This window comes from Eucalyptus grandis, chromosome 1, assembly GCF_016545825.1.
Source record: "Eucalyptus grandis isolate ANBG69807.140 chromosome 1, ASM1654582v1, whole genome shotgun sequence".
Taxonomy (NCBI): Eukaryota; Viridiplantae; Streptophyta; class Magnoliopsida; order Myrtales; family Myrtaceae; genus Eucalyptus; species Eucalyptus grandis.
This window is the reverse complement of record NC_052612.1, coordinates 24,403,259-24,420,584: the sequence shown is the minus strand read 5'-3', so window position 1 is coordinate 24,420,584 and position 17,326 is coordinate 24,403,259. Positions and strand designations below refer to the sequence as shown.

Here is a 17,326-nt window from a genome sequence, read left to right as displayed (position 1 = left end):
CGAAAAAAGATAAGCAGGGAGCCGTTCAAGACCTAAGTTGAGCAAGAGGTCGATAGCCCGGACGAGCCGGTCGAACTAAGCCGACTCCAGTGAGCCCAGTCAAGCCGCAGTTCGCTACGTATCTCCTCGTATCATACTTGCCGCGTGGCGCGCTCTAGTTGGATGAGCTCGTTGGACACGCTCCCCTCGCGCGCACATCATCGCGAGGTCCATCGCTCTCTCCCCCACAGAAACCCACCGTATAAAAAGAGACTTTACAACTCCTTCCCATCTCTCTCTCTCACCGCGCTCCAGCTGTTGCAGGCTTTCTAGAGAGAGAAACCCTCCTTCGCCACTTCTTCAAATTCTCCATTTTCCCGATCGACCGTCGCTCGCTGATTGCCTCACGAGGATTTCAGAGATGGTGAGTTCTCGTTGCGTCGCTGTCTCCTGTTCTTGTTCTCCGAGTCTTGATCCGTTAGGGTTTCGATAGCTCCGTTTTCGCGATCTAGTTCGTCAACTGAGCCATCATGGAAGACGATCCCATGGAACAGTTCTCTTCGTTTTGTTTGGTGTGCCTCTTAGTTCGATTGTAGCTTCTGAGAGTGTTCTCTTTACTGCTGATGTCGGCGCTTGATCTGCCCCCGATGTTTACCTGTTGAGCTCCATATGGCTGAAGCACTGTCTGCTTCGATCGGATTCGCTGCGGGTCGTGTTCTCTTGACGTGAAGATCTGGTTCAATTTGTTTGGGCTGTGTATTTTCCATTTGATTGATGTAGGATGATGCCACTGGCTGGCATCTCCGTATTGTGTTCGCTTTCTTGAACAGGTTGAGCGCTGGAAATTAATCCATGCTTTTGAGAATTTTGCGATTCGATGTCCTTAACATAGGTTCTGTTGACGGAGGATGATTATCTGCATGTTGGTGCTACCAGTCTGTAAACATAAATACACGCTGCCATATGCAACTGTTGCTTGCAGTCATGATCTGGATTTTTCAAGCTTGTTGTGTGTCTTTCAAAGAGAAGAGATCTGATAACTGATAACTTGTGGGTTCAGCTGTGCCTGATGAAGAACCTAAGCTGCATTTTAGCAAGATATGGTAAATGCGTGTGTCCGATAGATTTGCTCATCCGTCTGGCTGGGAGAGGATGAGATCAGATTTTGTAAATACTTGTTGGAGTTAAGGGAAAGTGAACCATAATATCAAAGTAGCTAAAGTAGCTTTTGTTAATACTGTTACCTTTAGAACAGTGACTGAAGCAAACTGTGACTTCTTCGCACCTTTAATCTGTCATAGATTCATGAATACCAAATTGAGATTTTTTATAAATATTGTTATAGTTTGTTAGACATCACATAAACTGTGACTTCTTCGCACCTTTAATCTGTCATAGATTCATGAATACCAAATTGAGATTTTTTATAAATATTGTTATAGTTTGTTAGACATCACATTGCAAAGTTTTTCATATTTTTTTGTAATTATGGGGACGGTTGTTTCGAGTTGATATTTGTCTTTCTCTCTCTCAACTAACCGTACCTGTAATTTAATTTCTTGAGGTAGCTGATATCTATGGCATGTTCTTTTTCACAGGCCAACGCTGCATCTGGTATGGCTGTTCATGATGACTGTAAGTTAAGGTTCTTGGAATTGAAGGCCAAGAGAACCTATCGCTTCATAGTGTTCAAGATAGAGGAGAAGCAAAAGCAAGTTGTTGTGGAGAAGGTTGGAGAGCCAACTCAAAGCTACGAAGATTTTACTGCTAGTCTTCCTGCTGACGAGTGTCGATATGCTGTCTATGACTTTGATTTTGTCACCGAGGAGAACTGCCAGAAAAGCAGAATAATCTTCATTGCATGGTATGCTTTGATACAGACATATGCTCTTGATGTGTGTGTGTGTGTGTGTGTGTGCCCGTGCGCGCCTGTCATAACTCTTACATCAATGGTTCCTGCCTTTGACTGCGTTAGGAAATCCAACCAAAAGCTTTTACCACGTCCTTTGACATTATACAATGTGTACCAGTAACTAGTATTTACAACGTGGGTTCCAAGTTAATCTGGTCTTTTAAGTTAATTTTAATATCATCCTATAAAGGTCTCCTGATACGTCGAGGGTCAGAAGCAAGATGATTTACGCAAGCTCCAAAGATAGATTCAAGAGAGAGCTTGATGGAATTCAGGTGGAATTACAAGCAACTGATCCAACTGAGATGGGTCTTGATGTTATTAGAAGCCGTGCTACCTGAATTTGCATTGCAGCCATGCAACTGGAGATTCCTCAATTCAGTTTCCCTATTTTTGAGTGAAATGTCTATAGCTTGGGGATGGTGAACTTGGCTAGGCACGGTATAGACTTTCCTGGTCTTACCATTCATTATCTTATTCATCTTGGATATTTGTGGTTTCAGGTATGGCATGTTTTTGATTGTTCGTAATGCAAACTGTGAGTGCGTACTTGTAGTTTTGTCATTTTACATTTACGAGCTACTATGTACCTGTTTGTGGAGATAGCTGATTACCAACTTCTTACTTTTTCTCAGTCTTGTCTCTCTGGATTTGCTGAAACCCGAACATCTTCTGAACTTATCTGCCGATTTAATGATTCTGTACTAAACAATCTTTGAGTGGATAAGGTAATATTTTCTATGTGAACCTTTCTTGGAGGTTGTAGTAGACTGGAATAATTTGTCCTCTGTGAGTCTTTTATTGACTTGCACTCCAATATCCAAATTGCCTTATCAGCAGACTTATCATGGTTTTGCTGCTGCAAATAAATACGTGCCGGAACGTGAGTTCCATACTGTTTCCACTACGCATCCTGGTTCTTTATCATGTAATATACACTTTGACCCATAGAAGCTTCTTTTGTTTATAGACAATGCCGAAGAGAGGCCTTTCATGTATCATGGGGTTGTTGAACATTGTCGTTGCCAACCTGACATAGATTCTCAACTATTAAAGTTGGTTAGAAAGGATAAGCGTAGTTCTAGTCTTTTAACTTTTGCAACCAATTTGTATATAAGGATAGAAGATGAGAGATCATGCCGCTAGAAAGTTATGTGCTGTTATTGGTCTTCTTCTGTGGCTAAAGCAGTGGGCTTTAATTTGTTTTTGTGTTAGTGAATCTATCTAAAAATCCCGAAAGCTGAAGCTCCCAAGATGGGTGAGGGTAGCTTCCGCAGGGCACCTTAACTGGAGCTTGAGCTTTGTTTCTTTAGCGAACACTGTATATAAGTTGAATCATTCATTTTAGAAAAGAATAGTGTATTCTATGGATATACATCGGAAGACTCGAATGCACCTCTGTTTTAGCTTTTCTTTCTCTGTAGATAGATATAATTTAGATGGGTAGAACTACGAATCCATCGAGGACCATCTACACAAACAGTGAACTATATACCTGGTGGATATATGTTACTGGGAATTTTGTCGTGAAACTCCTGCGGAAAGTATTGCCCTATTTTAATTGTTGTTCGCACTAGTCATCGATTAGATAGGGTCTACGCTAGAAAGCAAGCTTCGAGATTCGCTATTTGTTTAGCTTGGCTGTGGGAGTCAAGCCTTTACTTCTCGATCAATCGGTACAATGTTCGCTAAAGTTCTTTACTTGTGCTATTTGATGGATTGAGTTCTCTTTTAATCCGAAAAGGTGTTTTAGACGTATCGTTTATGTCAGCCTCGTCCTGATTCATCACGCCTACCGTTGGTTCGAAAAAAATGAAATGGACAACAAGAACAGTTTGCCTTCATAGCATCCTCGAGAATTTTGATATTGCCATACAATTAGGTAATATACAATGGAATCACTATAAACTAGTAAAGGCACGCGGTAAGAGTTTACTGAAGTTTACCAAAGTTTACTGACAGAAAAAGTAAATTACATATATTAACGGAAACACACCAAGGCTTTGATGGGGATTTGAAGTCTTAAAAATATAATTTAAGGGAGAATAGCCGAGGTTCATGGCATTGCAAGTTCTTGAAATTTTTTATGTATCGCCGGATGTGGGGCCTAAATTCTTTTTGTGTCCAACCAATTATCCAAACTTGTGAAAATTGGTCTAATGTAGTCATTCCATCAGAAATGCTGGCATCCACTTGGACTTGACGTGCCATCTCTACCTCGCCGCAGCTCACCATCGCCGTCCAGTAGTAGTCAAACCTGATTCTATTCTCCATACTAATAGGTTTGGAGGGGTGGCGACCGATATTATTGGTGGGTCTTGGACACAGCCGCTACCACCAAACTTGACCAACGGTGGCCTCTGCCTCGGCAGCAACATAAGACCCCCCAACAGTATCGGTCGCCACCATCTCCAAACCTATTAGTATGAAGAATAGAATCAGCTTGACCGCCGCCGTACGACTTGTAGTCTCAAACTCCCATCTCTTCGTATCACGGATCAGTGTAGGGGTGAGCGTGGTTCCGGGTGGGAACCGGAACCGAACCGGAGGAGGTTCCGGTTCGGTTCCCGGTTCTAAGGGGACCGGTTCCGGTTCCCGGTTCTCTTTTCCAGGAACCGGCGGTTCCGGTTCCGGTTCCGGAACCGGCCGCAAAGTTAAAAAATAAAAAACCTAATTCCTTCCACGCGATTCCCCCCCCCGCCCCGCCCCGCCCTTCTATTCAACTTTCCCCCTTTCCCTTTCTTTTTCTCTCTCTCTTTTCTCCACTTTTTCCTCCTCACGTCACTTCCTGCCCCCACTTTTTCTTTTCCTCTCTCTCTCTCTTCTCTTTCCCCCTCTCTCGGCCGAACCCCCACCTCTTCTTCTTCTTCTTCCTTCCTCTCGCCGGTTCTGCTTCACCCACCACCACACCGCCGCCCCACGCCCTACTCACCACCACCTCTTGGCCACCGAACCCCCACCACCCACTGCTCGTCCAACAAGCCGTCTCACCGTTGAGCCCGACGAGCTGTCTTGCCGTCCGCGCCACCGTGAGGCACCGCCGCCGTCCCTAAGCCACCATCACCACCTCTTGCTGCCGCTTGCTAAGCCGTCCGGGCCATTGTTGCATCCAAGGTCACCACCTCCAACGGTGGTTCTTCCCCCTTGGCCGTGGGTTGAGCCGCGGCTGCCGCCGTCTTCGGTGCGCCGTTCATGCCGCCGTTGGTGCTGTGAGACTCGTGCCCTCGTCGCCGTCGCGCCACCGTCGCCGCGTGCTCGCCGTCGCCAGATCAAGAAGAAGCTGGTGAAGAAGATGAGGCGAACAGGCCCATCCCTCACTGGATTCGCATGCGGACCGACAACACCATCGAGGTTCATATCCAATTCCTTCACGTTTTGTCCAAAAAAAGCTGTCTTCTTATTTTATTTTATTTTTTTGTGGCCTAATTTTTGTCGCCGAAATCGTTCAGGTACAACGCGAAGCACGAGGCACTGGCGCCGCACCAAGCTAGGGTTCTGAGGTGTTTTCATGGGAGGAGGTGCTTTTGTCCTCATATGTTGTTTCTTATACTTTTAAATTATTTGACGTTCATGGTGATAATATTAGATATATCGCTTTTGATTTTGAGGAAGCTGTATCTTATGAAATTCATTATCACAGTTGTCTGACTTTTGCTCTAAATCTATGTCTTGGTGTTGTGTGAGTTAGTATTTTCTTGCTTGAAATTATTTTGACTGGCTTAAATGCTGGTCTCTAAGGGGTGCTTTGAAGCCAACGGATATCGAGCCGCTCGGGTTCATGTCACATGCGCGTGGTTTTGCCACCGAAGTTGGCTTTACGAATCATGAGAAAATGGAACCAGCCACTGGAGTACTTAGAATTCCTCCAACTTCTTTTTGAAGGTAATCCATACTTATTTAGATTTACAGTTTTGAAGATTGTTGTTTCTTTGATGTGGTGGATTGTACTTATTGTGGGAATGATAAAAGCATTTAGCAATAGAGGAGAACCTGATTTCATAATAGCTTTATAGCGACTTACTGTTCAGTTGAGTATTTGAGTTTGATGTTGATTTTGTTTGTTGTCTACTTTGCTTAGTTTATTTGCCATTAACTTCTAGATGCTCGGTGCTTCTTTTCAAATGCTTTTCTTTGCTTGTGGTGCGAGTTGTGTAATATGTAAGCGAGACTCATGGTTCCCACACTCAATGCAGCAGATGTCCTACTTATTTTCAAGTTATGTGTGCTGCAAGAGCGGGACACAGCATGGAAGTAAGTCCTTATATAGATATATAATATTTTCATGACTTTTATCAGAACTAACATTGGTAGAATTTCTTGAGCTGGATTTTTTAATCTATTCGACGCTCGCTCTTGCTTTCTTTCTATTTTCTTTGGTGTTGGATTTCAAGGAAGGATATGTTAGATAGATACTCATGTAAGTTTACACTGATTCTATATCTTTGTTTTCAGTTACCTTTGCCTAGAGAAGAGCGGGAGTCAAATAACAAAGAAGTTGATATATTGCGCCGATCATAGGTTAGATTGGTTCCCCTTGTCTACATGTTTTAATTCTCTGCTTCAATCTCATGTCCAGAGCTGTTTTGTTAAGTCTATTGCCTAGAAGATTTAACAACTATGATCCATTGACTAAAAACTATATGGTGCATGCTGCCTTGTCCTGGAAAAATATGATTTTACTTGGATGATTATGCAGAAGGTTCGACAGCCAAGAGGTTGATTATAACTATGTCATGGTCATTAACAAGTACGTTTGCTCCTCCAATTTTTATCATTGCATTTTGCTTGATGTGTCTTTCATAATGGCTAATATTAAATTACTGTTTCGGAGGACAGAAAAAGCATCGAATATGTTTCGGTAAATCTGGTATACATGGATGGGGACCCTTTGCTCCAAGAAATATTCAGGAAGGAGAAATGGTACCTTCTCCTGAAAACTACCTCATTATTTGCATGTTATGCTTTAGTTGGACGGAAATGCTGTATTTGTCATTGTACTTTTCATTTATTCTTGGAAATGGAGGACATGATAAAAAGAGACAAGTACAGCGATTTATATTCTCAAATGTTTTTCGTTTTTTCATTACCATAAAGAGGGAGTTTAGGAAGTGTGTTTCTTCATGATTTTCCCTCCCAAAGCTTTGTCTCTTTGGCTCATCAGGTTCATTGATTAGCATTGAAATCATGATCTGCATTATCATCGGTCGGTTTGTCTTCTAAACATCTTTGAGACATTGTGCAGCTCTTCATTGTTGGGGAGAGGGAATATAGCTTGGCTAATTAATCATTCGGTAAGTTCCAATAGAAGCATTTTTTAAAACTAAAAATGAAAAAAAAAAAAAGAACCCGTTGGAACTGTTGGAACTTGGAACCACCGGAACTGTGACGGGGTAGGTTCCGGGTTCTTGATTCTCACGGGTAGGTTCCGGGTTCCCAAAAATGAGGAACCTGTACCCGAGTAGGTTCCGGGTTCCAAGCGGAACCTGAGAGAGACCCCTAGAGGGCATCCAAGTTGCACAACCTCCAACGGTAAAGTGGTAAAGGTCTCTAGTGGCGGCATGAAGAGTGACATGTTCAAAAAGGATTTAATTTATCACATAAATAGTAATTACTTACAACATTTATCAATGAAAAATCACCGGATGTTGTTACTCAGAATTTATGCAACATATTATCCGAGAATGTTCTTAGGCATAAAAAAAAAACACCGTCACATTATCGAATTTCCCTTTGTCCATGATGGACACTTCAACTTATCTCCTCAGTTGAATTCACTCGTCACATATAATTTGAACAGTCTTCCAGTTCTCTTTTTTTTAAGGCATTGTGAGACGATTTTCAACATGATCGGGCTTACAATCAAAGCAAAAGACCTCTCATTTATTGCCTCAACAACTCGAGCAAGTGAAGAGGATGGGAATGTACTTGAATGCTTGTCTTCCTTTGTGAGCTTCATCAGCAAGAATCTCATATAGCACATGTTCAACGAGCAAGGACCGCCTAAATTACTTGTTCCTTTCGTCGTTTTCCTTGCTTCTACCCATTGCTATAACTATGCGATTACTCTAAATGACAGAAGCGAAACTGATACGATAAAGAAGCACCAAAAAATAAATGATTAACATGGGTTAACAATAGGAGAATTGCAACTCACATATTCCACACACGTGAAATTGACATCTTCAAAATTTTAGTCAAGCAACTGAATACATGACCATACTTCAAAATGAGGCACACAATGAAAACCAAAAAGAAGAATAACGAGACATTATTGGCTTCTTTTAGGGTGCCTAAATTCACGGAATACTTAACATTCGGAGAACATTTTTCAAAAATCATTAGTTCTATTGCTTAGAGAAATTAGTCAATGGAAGATATTTTCATTCATTTATTTATACCTAACTATTTCCGTTGATTGTGAAAATATTTTTCATTCATTTATTTTTGTGAGCGATATAACCAACCATATTTTGGAAAGGGTAAAGGCTACCAAAGACTCTAAACTATGCCCACAGTGACACAACTACCTCGATTTTTTTTTGTAGCACCAAAAACCTCAAATTTGTATATATATACACATTTAAACAAAACTTGTATAATGTGACACATTTGTCATAAACTTTTTTGTGACACCAAAAACCCTAGACTTATATACATATGATTTATTTACCCAAAACCTTGATATCAATGAAAAAAGTGTAGGATTTTTGGTGTCACAAGAAAAAAGTTTATGGTAAATATGTCATATAAGTATAAGTTTCGGGTTTTTTGTGTTACAGAAAAAAGTTTGAGGTAAATATATTATAATTGGCAAAGTTTTGGGCTTTTTTTTTCTTGTGGCTTTTTCCCTTTTGAAAAAAGTTCTCCAAATCTTGAGTTTTCCATGAAACAAATGCACAGTCTTTTTATTTATGGTCCATGCTGCATTTGCAATCATATCATTTTTGAGTGCCCATTTCTTGTTTCCTTTCTATTCTTTATGTGTTAATTGGACTCTTGAACTTTTTTCCATTTATCTATTCAACTCTTCCATGATAGTCATTAGGATCCACTTCGATAATAAAATCGTGGAGGGTGCAACATGTTAAAACATGTGTTCTAAATGATCAAAAAGGTTCGCTTCTTTAGAATGGCATGCTCTTCTTATTGTTGTTTTAAGGGATAAGTGGCAAAGAGTGATTAGTTCCTCCTCATTTTTGGGTGCATGATCACTGAACTCCTTTAAATGGTGTCAAACGCCACAATAAGGAGAAATGATCTCCCCCTAGTCCATAAACATAATCAGTAGTATAATACTTTCCTACAAATATAAATAACTTCATCACAAACATACTATTTGCAATTTCACAACAGTTTTTAACTCCATTTTTGTCTCTCTAGAAACATTCAATCCATTAGGCTTTGAAAGTGCATATAAATACAAGAATCGAACGCATTGCCCTTCCAACCAACTAATGCATAAATGGATTTAAAGTCAAATTCAACAACTGCTAAAACATAATGTGGCGTTCCCTCCTTTTGAACATGAAATCTTTCTTGAATTTCAATATGAACCAATGCTCGCATAGGAGTTCCATCTATTGCTTGGACGAAATCCTAACAAAATCAATATATTAAAACCAATTACTATAATGAAACTTTTGAACAAAGAATGCATAGATTTTCTTCCACAATTTCATACCTTAAAATATGGATAAAATAGTTGACTTTTTACTTATTCCTAGGGAGTAGAATTACTTAGTTCTTTCGAAACTTATTTGTATGATTTCAGAATTGCTTGCAAAACCATTGTGAAATATCAGTCCACAATCTTAGTCAACCTATGGAATCTTCCTCTGATGATGTTTAAAAACGTGGAAAAAACTAAGCATTTGTTCTCCAAGAGGGACATTAATCGTACGACGAACTAAGGATGCATTCGGTGGGTTTGATAAAACTATTGGAGTCGATAGGAGTACATGTCCTCCAAGTTACTTACAGATTCCATGCGAAACCTCTCTGTCGAAAAGGAATATACATTCTTCATTTTTTGAGATCTAAAACATATCATGTCTCTTTCACAACTTCCATTATCTAATAAGTTCATTTTTTGTTTCATTTTTAGTTAAGCAAAACAAAAGTGAACTTAATAATAAAAACAAAACTTTCTCATTTGTCAATCGAAATAAACCTCAAATAATGAACACATAAAATAAAATAAATAATAAAAAGTTCAAAATACATAACATAAAATCTCATGAATTCTTAGGGCCTGTTTGGTAACCATCCCAACAGTGTCAGATTTTGATTTTTTGTTTCCGGGACTAGTTTTGGAACAAAATCGTGTTTGGGAAAATTTTTGTTCCCGGAAACAAATTTTTTTTTATATATTTTTATTTTCGGAAGTAGATTTAGAATAGAATCAAGAATAAAAAAATGATTCTTGTTCTCGGGAACAAATCTAAAAATCAAGCCATTTTCTTTTTCTTTTTCCCTTTTCTCTTCTTCTTCTTCATCTACCGCCACCACCGCGGTTGCCATTTGCCGCCCACCATCGCCGGTCGCCGACAACTGATCTAGCGAGCTCGCCAGGCCAAGGCGAGGTCTGGCGAGGCTCGCCCAGCCTCATTGATGGCTAGGCGGGCCTCACCTAGCCCGGCGGGCCGGGTGAGCCTCACCGAGGATTGGCGATGCTCTGGTGAGGTCACAAGCCTTAATCTGGGGTCTGGTGACCAGCTGAAGAATAGGAGAGAGAAAAGAAAAAAAGAAACAAAAAAAGAAAAAAAAAAGTAAAAAGAAATTATTTTAAAATTAAAAGAAAATGATTTGGAGTAAAAATTTTGAGCACGGTACAAAACGCAATTCTATTCTAAAATCAGAAATTTTGTATAGTTATCAAACGACTTAAAATGTTTAGAAATTATTTCTGAAAACAGAATAATTTTTTTTTTTTTCAGAAATAAAGTCGTTACCAAACGCGTCGTTAACATCTTATATCTTATGCTTAGTTACCCGTTTAGAGTATTTGTCTGTTTGCATGAAAAGTTTTTATCTTCTTGTACTCGAGAGTAAACTCCTGCAGGCAGCGTCTGCACCGTTGTACGAGTCCTCTTTACCATAGGTGGTGTTACTAATTCAATTTCAATGTTGTAAAACTCTTCCTGCCTATTACAAAGATAAAAGAAAAACAGACGAAGCCTGACATGATGTACCTCTGCATTGTCATTGACTCAGTACAAGGAGTACTAAAGCTTCTGACTGGCTGATGACCTGTCAGATGAATGGACATTTCCTCCTGTTATAGGTCCGCTTTAATAAGAGGTTCAAATAGTAGACCAGCAATTAATTTTGGAGGACGTGGGCCATTTTATATTTTTCTCAATTTTTTTGGGAAAATAATTTCCTCCAATTATGCTACTAATTAGCATTAAAATTTATGGATCATGCCTCACCAGCTCCTTCTATTTTAGGGCTTTCTCAATTGTCCTGATTCCATTCTCGGTTCCTAGTTCAATTCCTAAAAAAATTGAAAATAGACTGCTTTTTCACATTCTATCCCGAAATCATGATCATTCATATTATGCAGTGTTTGAATTGTCGTGCGTAAAATTTGGATATGACCAAGTATGGTCTAGATAAAAAAAAGGAGAGGGGATAAATTTGGATAAATATGAAATTTGTTAAAAAAAAATGGAAGATTAAATTTCAGAATTTGGGTAAAAGCTTCTGCTTTTACTTATTTTCTACTAGGATCCTTCAAATAACTAAAATTATTTTCCTTTGACCAACTTGTTTTCCCGATGAAGATGACAGCAAACAAAATAAACCTAGTTTGCATAACATGAGGAAAAAGTCACTAGAAAGCTCAAACTATGCCATTGTGATATATTTATTTTGGACTTTTTTTTAATTATGTCCACTGCGACATATTTATTCTTAAGCTTTTTCTTGTGACAAAAAAAAAACATATATCTATATGACTCATTTACCATTCGTTAAGGTTTCATTAAATTATTTCCCATCAAAATAACATCATTTTCACTTTATCCATGTGGCGCCGTGTCAACATTAGTTGCCTTTGTTGTTCATGTAGGCAAATTATTAATAGTGCTTATTGATAAAATCCTGATAAATGGTAAATGTGTCTTATAAATTTGAGATTTTTAGTGTCATAGAAAAAATTTTAAGGTGAATATATTATTGTTGACATTGCTTGGGATTTTTGGCGGTCTTTTCCCTTGTTATAATGAAAGCATAAAATTTGATACAGAACTGAGGCATTTCGACTTCCATGTCCTTCAGAAACTAGTTCCCAAATCCTAACTTTAAGTCCAATCTTAGTTTTGCCCTAAAGTTTTTTTGTCTTAAAAAAAAAATAAAATCAAATTCTAGGTTTAGCGCCAAATTTGTCATGAACTTTTTTTTTTCTAAAAGAAAATTATTAACTTTAAGTCTCTTATCTATCTCATTTTTTTTTTGTTAAAGAAATCAACCGATTTTCTATCTAGCGTCGATTTGCTCATGTTATTCCTCCATCTCAAAATCTCCATTAGTTGTTTGACGTGGCATTTTCATGTTGATAACAAATCCACATTAGCAAAGTGGTGTGGAAAATTATCTCCATAAAGAAATCATTTCTTGATATGAAAATTAGAGAGATTAGAGATGACTAAGGACGATTTTTAGACAAGGGTTGCTGAGTGTAGATGTGGAATTAGAATTAAAATTGATGATTTTTATAAATGAATAATATTTGGGGTAAATCTGGGACTGAATCTGAATCTAAAATTTTAATTTAAATAAAAAAATTCGAGGTAAAATTAAGACTAAACTAAATTCGCGGTATTAAAGGAAATTAGAGCCTGAAAAAAAGCAACCTACTATTTCACCACCAGTGGGGCGAAAGACAGAAACTCCCACCTCCTCCTCATGCCGCCAACGGTTTTCGACGTTTACACGTGTCACGAAGCTGACACCCTCTTTGCCCAATGCCAAGCGAGCCGTTGAACCGAACCGAGCTGAACACCATCTCAACAGAAGTCAAAACACCACCACACCAATACTCTCTCTCTCTCTCTCTACTACTTTTCATCTTCCCCACCAAATCCAATCCCCACCATCACGGCGGGCGGTCCTCAATCGATCTCCTATTTAACAACTGCCACCATTTCCAAGTCCTCTATCTTCCTGCCCCATGGCTCTCTTCTCCGCCTTGCTCGACCAGATCCTCTCGCGGCGGCCGCTCCTACTCTACGCTGCCGCGTGGACGGCTCTCCTCACCGCGACTGTTGCGGTGGCCTCATTCTCGCCTGAGGTCGCCTTCGTGTCGGCAATATCGTCGTCATCGGCCTTCACAAGGGAGTGCGGCGGCCCCAACCCGGAGGACGTGGTGAGGGTGCCAGTGGACCTGCCGGGGGAGGTCGTGTGCTTGCCGGCGCACTTGTTCTCGAGGTCGAGGGTCGACCTGTTGGTGCCGCCGGTCTTTGCGGCTGTCGTCGTGGCCGGCTCGGCCTTTGTGGTTAGGGCTTTGGCTTTGGGCGAGGTGGACGACGAGGCCCGTTCGATCTGATGGTCGTCGCTCAGCCAAGTCTCGATTCGACTCCGATTACAATTGATTTAAATATTCTTTAGATCATCTCTTTAGCAATAACCGTCGTAGATAACCTTTTCTGGGGGCTTTTTCTATCTCTGTATCTTTTTGTGGACAATAATTTCCTTTTTGAATCGACTTCTTTCCTCATAATTCTCTGTTTACGTACGTATTCATTGTGTAATAAAGAACAAAATGGATACAATAATAAAATGGGAGGCGAAACCATTTGAATTCATTGAGATGTACTGCAGATATAAATGCTCTAGTAGATGTTAGAAGCAACATCACCAAGTACAAGCAAAAAACAGCACCAATCTTTGGAAAGTGGGATCTATATTACTTCATGTATTTTTAGTTCAAGCTTTGTTTATAAAGGAGAATCTGGTTTTTATGTCAGTCCTTGGAAGCCGAATCTACCAACTCGTTGCTGAAATCCCACAGTTTCTTGGCAAGACGCTCGTCCCGTGCGAGGGCACTCGGCTCCATCTCGTTGCAATCAAGGAAGTATTTCCCCGTTACGCCTTTGAGGCTCGGATGGAGTGCGACGTAGCAAGTCGTGGCTGCTCCCTGAGTCAGATGAACAAATGGTATAACAAAACTGAAGTGAAAATTTGCAAGCATTTCTCTTGCGTCTTTTTGTGACGATGTTAATACATACTTTCATGAGGTCGGAAAGATCCGCTGATTTACCTGTGGGACATTCTTCCATAGCAGATAAGTGAGCATCTTCATGATTCCTGCATTACAGAACAATGCAAGAAATGTAAAGCAAAAGAAAAAGAAGCCTCTCTTTGCTAATAAGAGATCACTCCACGGTTCCATAACTTACTCATCGAGATGAAAGAATGTCTCATGAGATTTGTCATGATCAGCCCGGGATGCACCGAGTTGACTGTAATATTTGCTCCCTCTTGCTGCATTTGCGGAATACAAACGTTAGAACTCGGAATGTACGACTGGAAACGCGTAAAGATGGGAATCCGGTGTACAGCTGTTGGGAGAAGAATGAGAAAGAGAGGACCATGTCAAGTTTGACTTCTTCTGAAGATTTAGTTACCCTTTAACTGATGATCAAGGAAAAATCATCCAAGAAGCCTCAAAATGCAACAATCGAAAAAGTATCGACGAAGATTTAAAATTCTGACAAAAGGGGTGATTAACACCTGCAAGCGGCGAGAGAGCTCGCTGGCATGAAGTATGTTTGCTAATTTGGACTGACCATATGCCTTCTTGTCAGAATAACTGAACAGGAAAGAAGAAACGCTAAATGAGTAAAGAGTAGCAAGTCAAATTAGTGGCTATCAGTAGAAAAATCAAGAGATAGTTTGCATACCCGAGCTGATCATTGATGTCATCGAATCTAATTCCTTCCTTGTAAGTGTGCAGATGAGCTATGGAGGACAGATTCACAATGCGTCCCTCGATGCCGGAAACTCTTGCGGTGGCTTTCATTTTGTCCAGGAGGAGGTTTGTCAGCAGAAAATGTCCTGGCCGATGAATGAGCAAAAAGGGCACTCAGAATTAACCAACGGAGAGAATTTCATTAGGTTGAACCGAGAAATTTTTTGTAGAGATATAGCAACCAAGATGATTGGTGGCGAATTGCACTTCGAACCCATCTTCCGAGAGCTGATAAGGGCAGAACATAATCCCAGCATTGTTGCTGAAACGGACAATTTAGCCTTATCAATACGAGAGCGCAAAAAAATGATTTTTTTTTTTTTTTTTTCCCATGGAGTTTGACAAGAAAGTCTAAACAACTGAAGACAGAGTCAAGAGAGGGGCAGAGTGATTATTACATCAAGATGTTGAGGGGAAGATCAAGAGCAATGAAATCGTTGACAAATGCTCTGATGGACTTCATGGAGCAAAGGTCCAATTTGAGGACATCCACGCGAGCATCTCCATCATCGTTCAGAATCAGCCGTTTCGCTTCATTTGCGGCATCCATGTTTCTTGCAGCGATTATGACATGCGCTCTGCGCAAGGCGAGGACCCTCGCCGTCTCGAATCCGATGCCACTTCCTCCTCCTTGCAGATTATGCCAAACGGACGATCAACTTCAAGGCAACAACTCAAGATCAACTATCTAAAGACCCACCCGAGTTCTCATCTCTCAAGATGAGCTCACATTACATCATGAAACACAAACTGGATAACAAAATCACGACGGACGAGTTCCGTTAAATTGTAAGCCAGATCAGAACAGAAGGTGGAAAAAGAAAAAAGAAAGAGAATCCACCCGTGACTATAGCGGTGACGTCGCTTGCATCAATGCCTTCAGTGACCTGCTCTGCAGTGGTAGCTGATCCAAACCCACTAGGGCCTGGCCTTCCTGTCACTAATGAGAAAATACCCATTTGCTCTGATCAACCCAAAACACGAAAAATCACTAAAGAAAAAGAGGGAACAATCCCAAGAACCGTGCACGACAATATGAGAAATGTAGAGCTGCTCTTATATTGTTAACTCAGGGGAGACAGAGGGAGAGAAAGGGAGGGAGAGGGGAGTACAGAGGACTGATCAGAGGGAAGAAGCAAAACTGCATTGCGAATTTATGGGTGCGAGGTAGTTTCGGTGTGGGTCTTAGGAAAAGGTGCGGTGTGGGTGCATTGAATAGTCACTTCACCTTTGTGGGAACTGGGATTAGGAACCGTACAACATTAACTTCAACAGCTCGTCAACCTTCTTTGTTGGTAAACTGTCCAGGATTCATGAAATTCATGGAGACGCCGCAATGTTGGCTGGGTCCGCCTTTTTGTGGGTTCAGCTAAGATAAATAAAAGAAAAAAGAGTATTCTTTACCTTTACCAAAAAAAAAAAAAAATGAAAGAAAAAAGAGAGTGAAAAAGTCAAAAGGAAAAGAAATAAAGAGACACGAACACCCTGGAACGCTTGACAAATAGGGATGCGTATGGTTCCATTTAAGCCGATCCAGGACCTAACTTAGGGATCGCATTGATCTCTAATTTTTGAGACCATGGAGCGATTTTATTGAGTCTGAGATTGAGACTAGACCGATTTTATGAGTTTGGTCTTATTTTAAGGTCAACTTAGGAACAATCAATTATTTTTTAATTTTATTTTTTGCATTAATTGAAAGAGTAAACATATTATTTCAAATTAAATATCCATAAAAAAATGCGATAAAATGAGTTTGGTTCTATTCTAAGGTCAACCTAGGCCCGTGATTTTTCCTTCATTGGGTTTTTTCACGTATAAATCTTGGTGTTGTTGTGATGTCTCTTTAACATTTCAACATTATATTTACCTATTTTGAAGTTGTACTACTAAAATATACTGCTAATTGTTGCTGGGATTAAGTTAATTTGATCGGTTTAGTTTTGAAGAAAAAATTGATCTCGGATTGAGTTAGTCCTTGATAAATTACTACCCGATTCTCTCCAACACGTGAAAAATAATAAATTTACGTGGTTGGATCACCTCACTTTTCACAGGTATTCATATACAAGTGGGCTTCGACCAAAAACAAAATAAAAACAAATACAAGTGGGCGGTTTTCTTTTCTCATCCACCCGGTAAGAATGCTGACATATTAGATCTCATTTTGAGTTTCTTTCCACAATACTACCGTATAGAAAGAGTGGCTGACATATTAGGCCGCGCAGGATAAAATTTCTATTTCTCTGTTCCCCGGAACAGGTTTGGAACAGAAATTCGTTTGGTAACACAATTTGATTTTTCTATTTTTGAAACGAATTTCTATTCCAGAAATAGATTTGAAGAAGAAATTAGAAACTAAAATTTTTAACTTCTCAATTTTTGAAATAGAAATTAAGAAATTGATTTCTGGCCAGAAATCAATTTCTGTTCCAAAATTTTCTCATGTGCACCCTTAAATG

At 39.8% G+C, this 17,326-nt stretch overlaps 3 protein-coding genes across 4 annotated transcripts; 2 read left to right on the top strand and 1 right to left on the bottom strand.

Moving 5' to 3' along the window:
• Positions 1–246: 246 nt before the first annotated feature.
• Positions 247–2,638, top strand: LOC104436438 (actin-depolymerizing factor 2). Its single transcript, XM_010049211.3, has 3 exons — positions 247–403; positions 1,578–1,843; positions 2,082–2,638. Exons 1-3 carry the CDS (start codon positions 401–403, stop codon positions 2,230–2,232), a joined length of 420 nt encoding a protein of 139 aa, XP_010047513.2. The 5' UTR covers positions 247–400; the 3' UTR covers positions 2,233–2,638.
• Positions 2,639–12,915: 10,277 nt separating this feature from the next.
• On the top strand, positions 12,916–13,696 carry LOC104436464. Its single transcript, XM_010049244.3, has one exon. It carries the CDS (start codon positions 13,065–13,067, stop codon positions 13,437–13,439), a length of 375 nt encoding a protein of 124 aa, XP_010047546.1. The 5' UTR covers positions 12,916–13,064; the 3' UTR covers positions 13,440–13,696.
• On the bottom strand, positions 13,666–16,029 carry LOC104436454 (short-chain dehydrogenase TIC 32 B, chloroplastic). Of its 2 annotated transcripts, none has more exons than XM_010049233.3 (8): positions 15,706–16,027; positions 15,263–15,494; positions 15,047–15,126; positions 14,797–14,950; positions 14,627–14,705; positions 14,293–14,377; positions 14,154–14,200; positions 13,666–14,030 (listed from the first exon to the last, which is right to left on the bottom strand). In XM_010049233.3, exons 1-8 carry the CDS (start codon positions 15,821–15,823, stop codon positions 13,857–13,859), a joined length of 969 nt encoding a protein of 322 aa, XP_010047535.1. In that variant the 5' UTR covers positions 15,824–16,027; the 3' UTR covers positions 13,666–13,856. The 2 variants fall into 2 exon arrangements, with proteins under 2 accessions (XP_010047535.1, XP_039163512.1); XM_039307578.1 differs by having other exon boundaries at positions 13,904–14,030; positions 14,122–14,200; positions 15,706–16,029.
• Positions 16,030–17,326: the final 1,297 nt, after the last annotated feature.

Bases quoted from the DNA above. Each gene is read 5' to 3' on its own strand.
- LOC104436464 (XM_010049244.3), top strand. From the start codon at position 13,065: ATGGCTCTCTTCTCCGCCTTGCTCGACCAGATCCTCTCGCGGCGGCCG.
- LOC104436438 (XM_010049211.3), top strand. The intron at 1,844-2,081 runs GTATGCTTTGAT...CATCCTATAAAG, and splicing joins AGAATAATCTTCATTGCATG to GTCTCCTGATACGTCGAGGG.
- LOC104436454 (XM_010049233.3), bottom strand. From the start codon at position 15,823: ATGGGTATTTTCTCATTAGTGACAGGAAGGCCAGGCCCTAGTGGGTTT. The intron at 15,127-15,262 runs GTAATAATCACT...TGTCCGTTTCAG, and splicing joins CTTCCCCTCAACATCTTGAT to CAACAATGCTGGGATTATGT. The intron at 14,201-14,292 runs GTAAGTTATGGA...TCTGTAATGCAG, and splicing joins ACATTCTTTCATCTCGATGA to GAATCATGAAGATGCTCACT.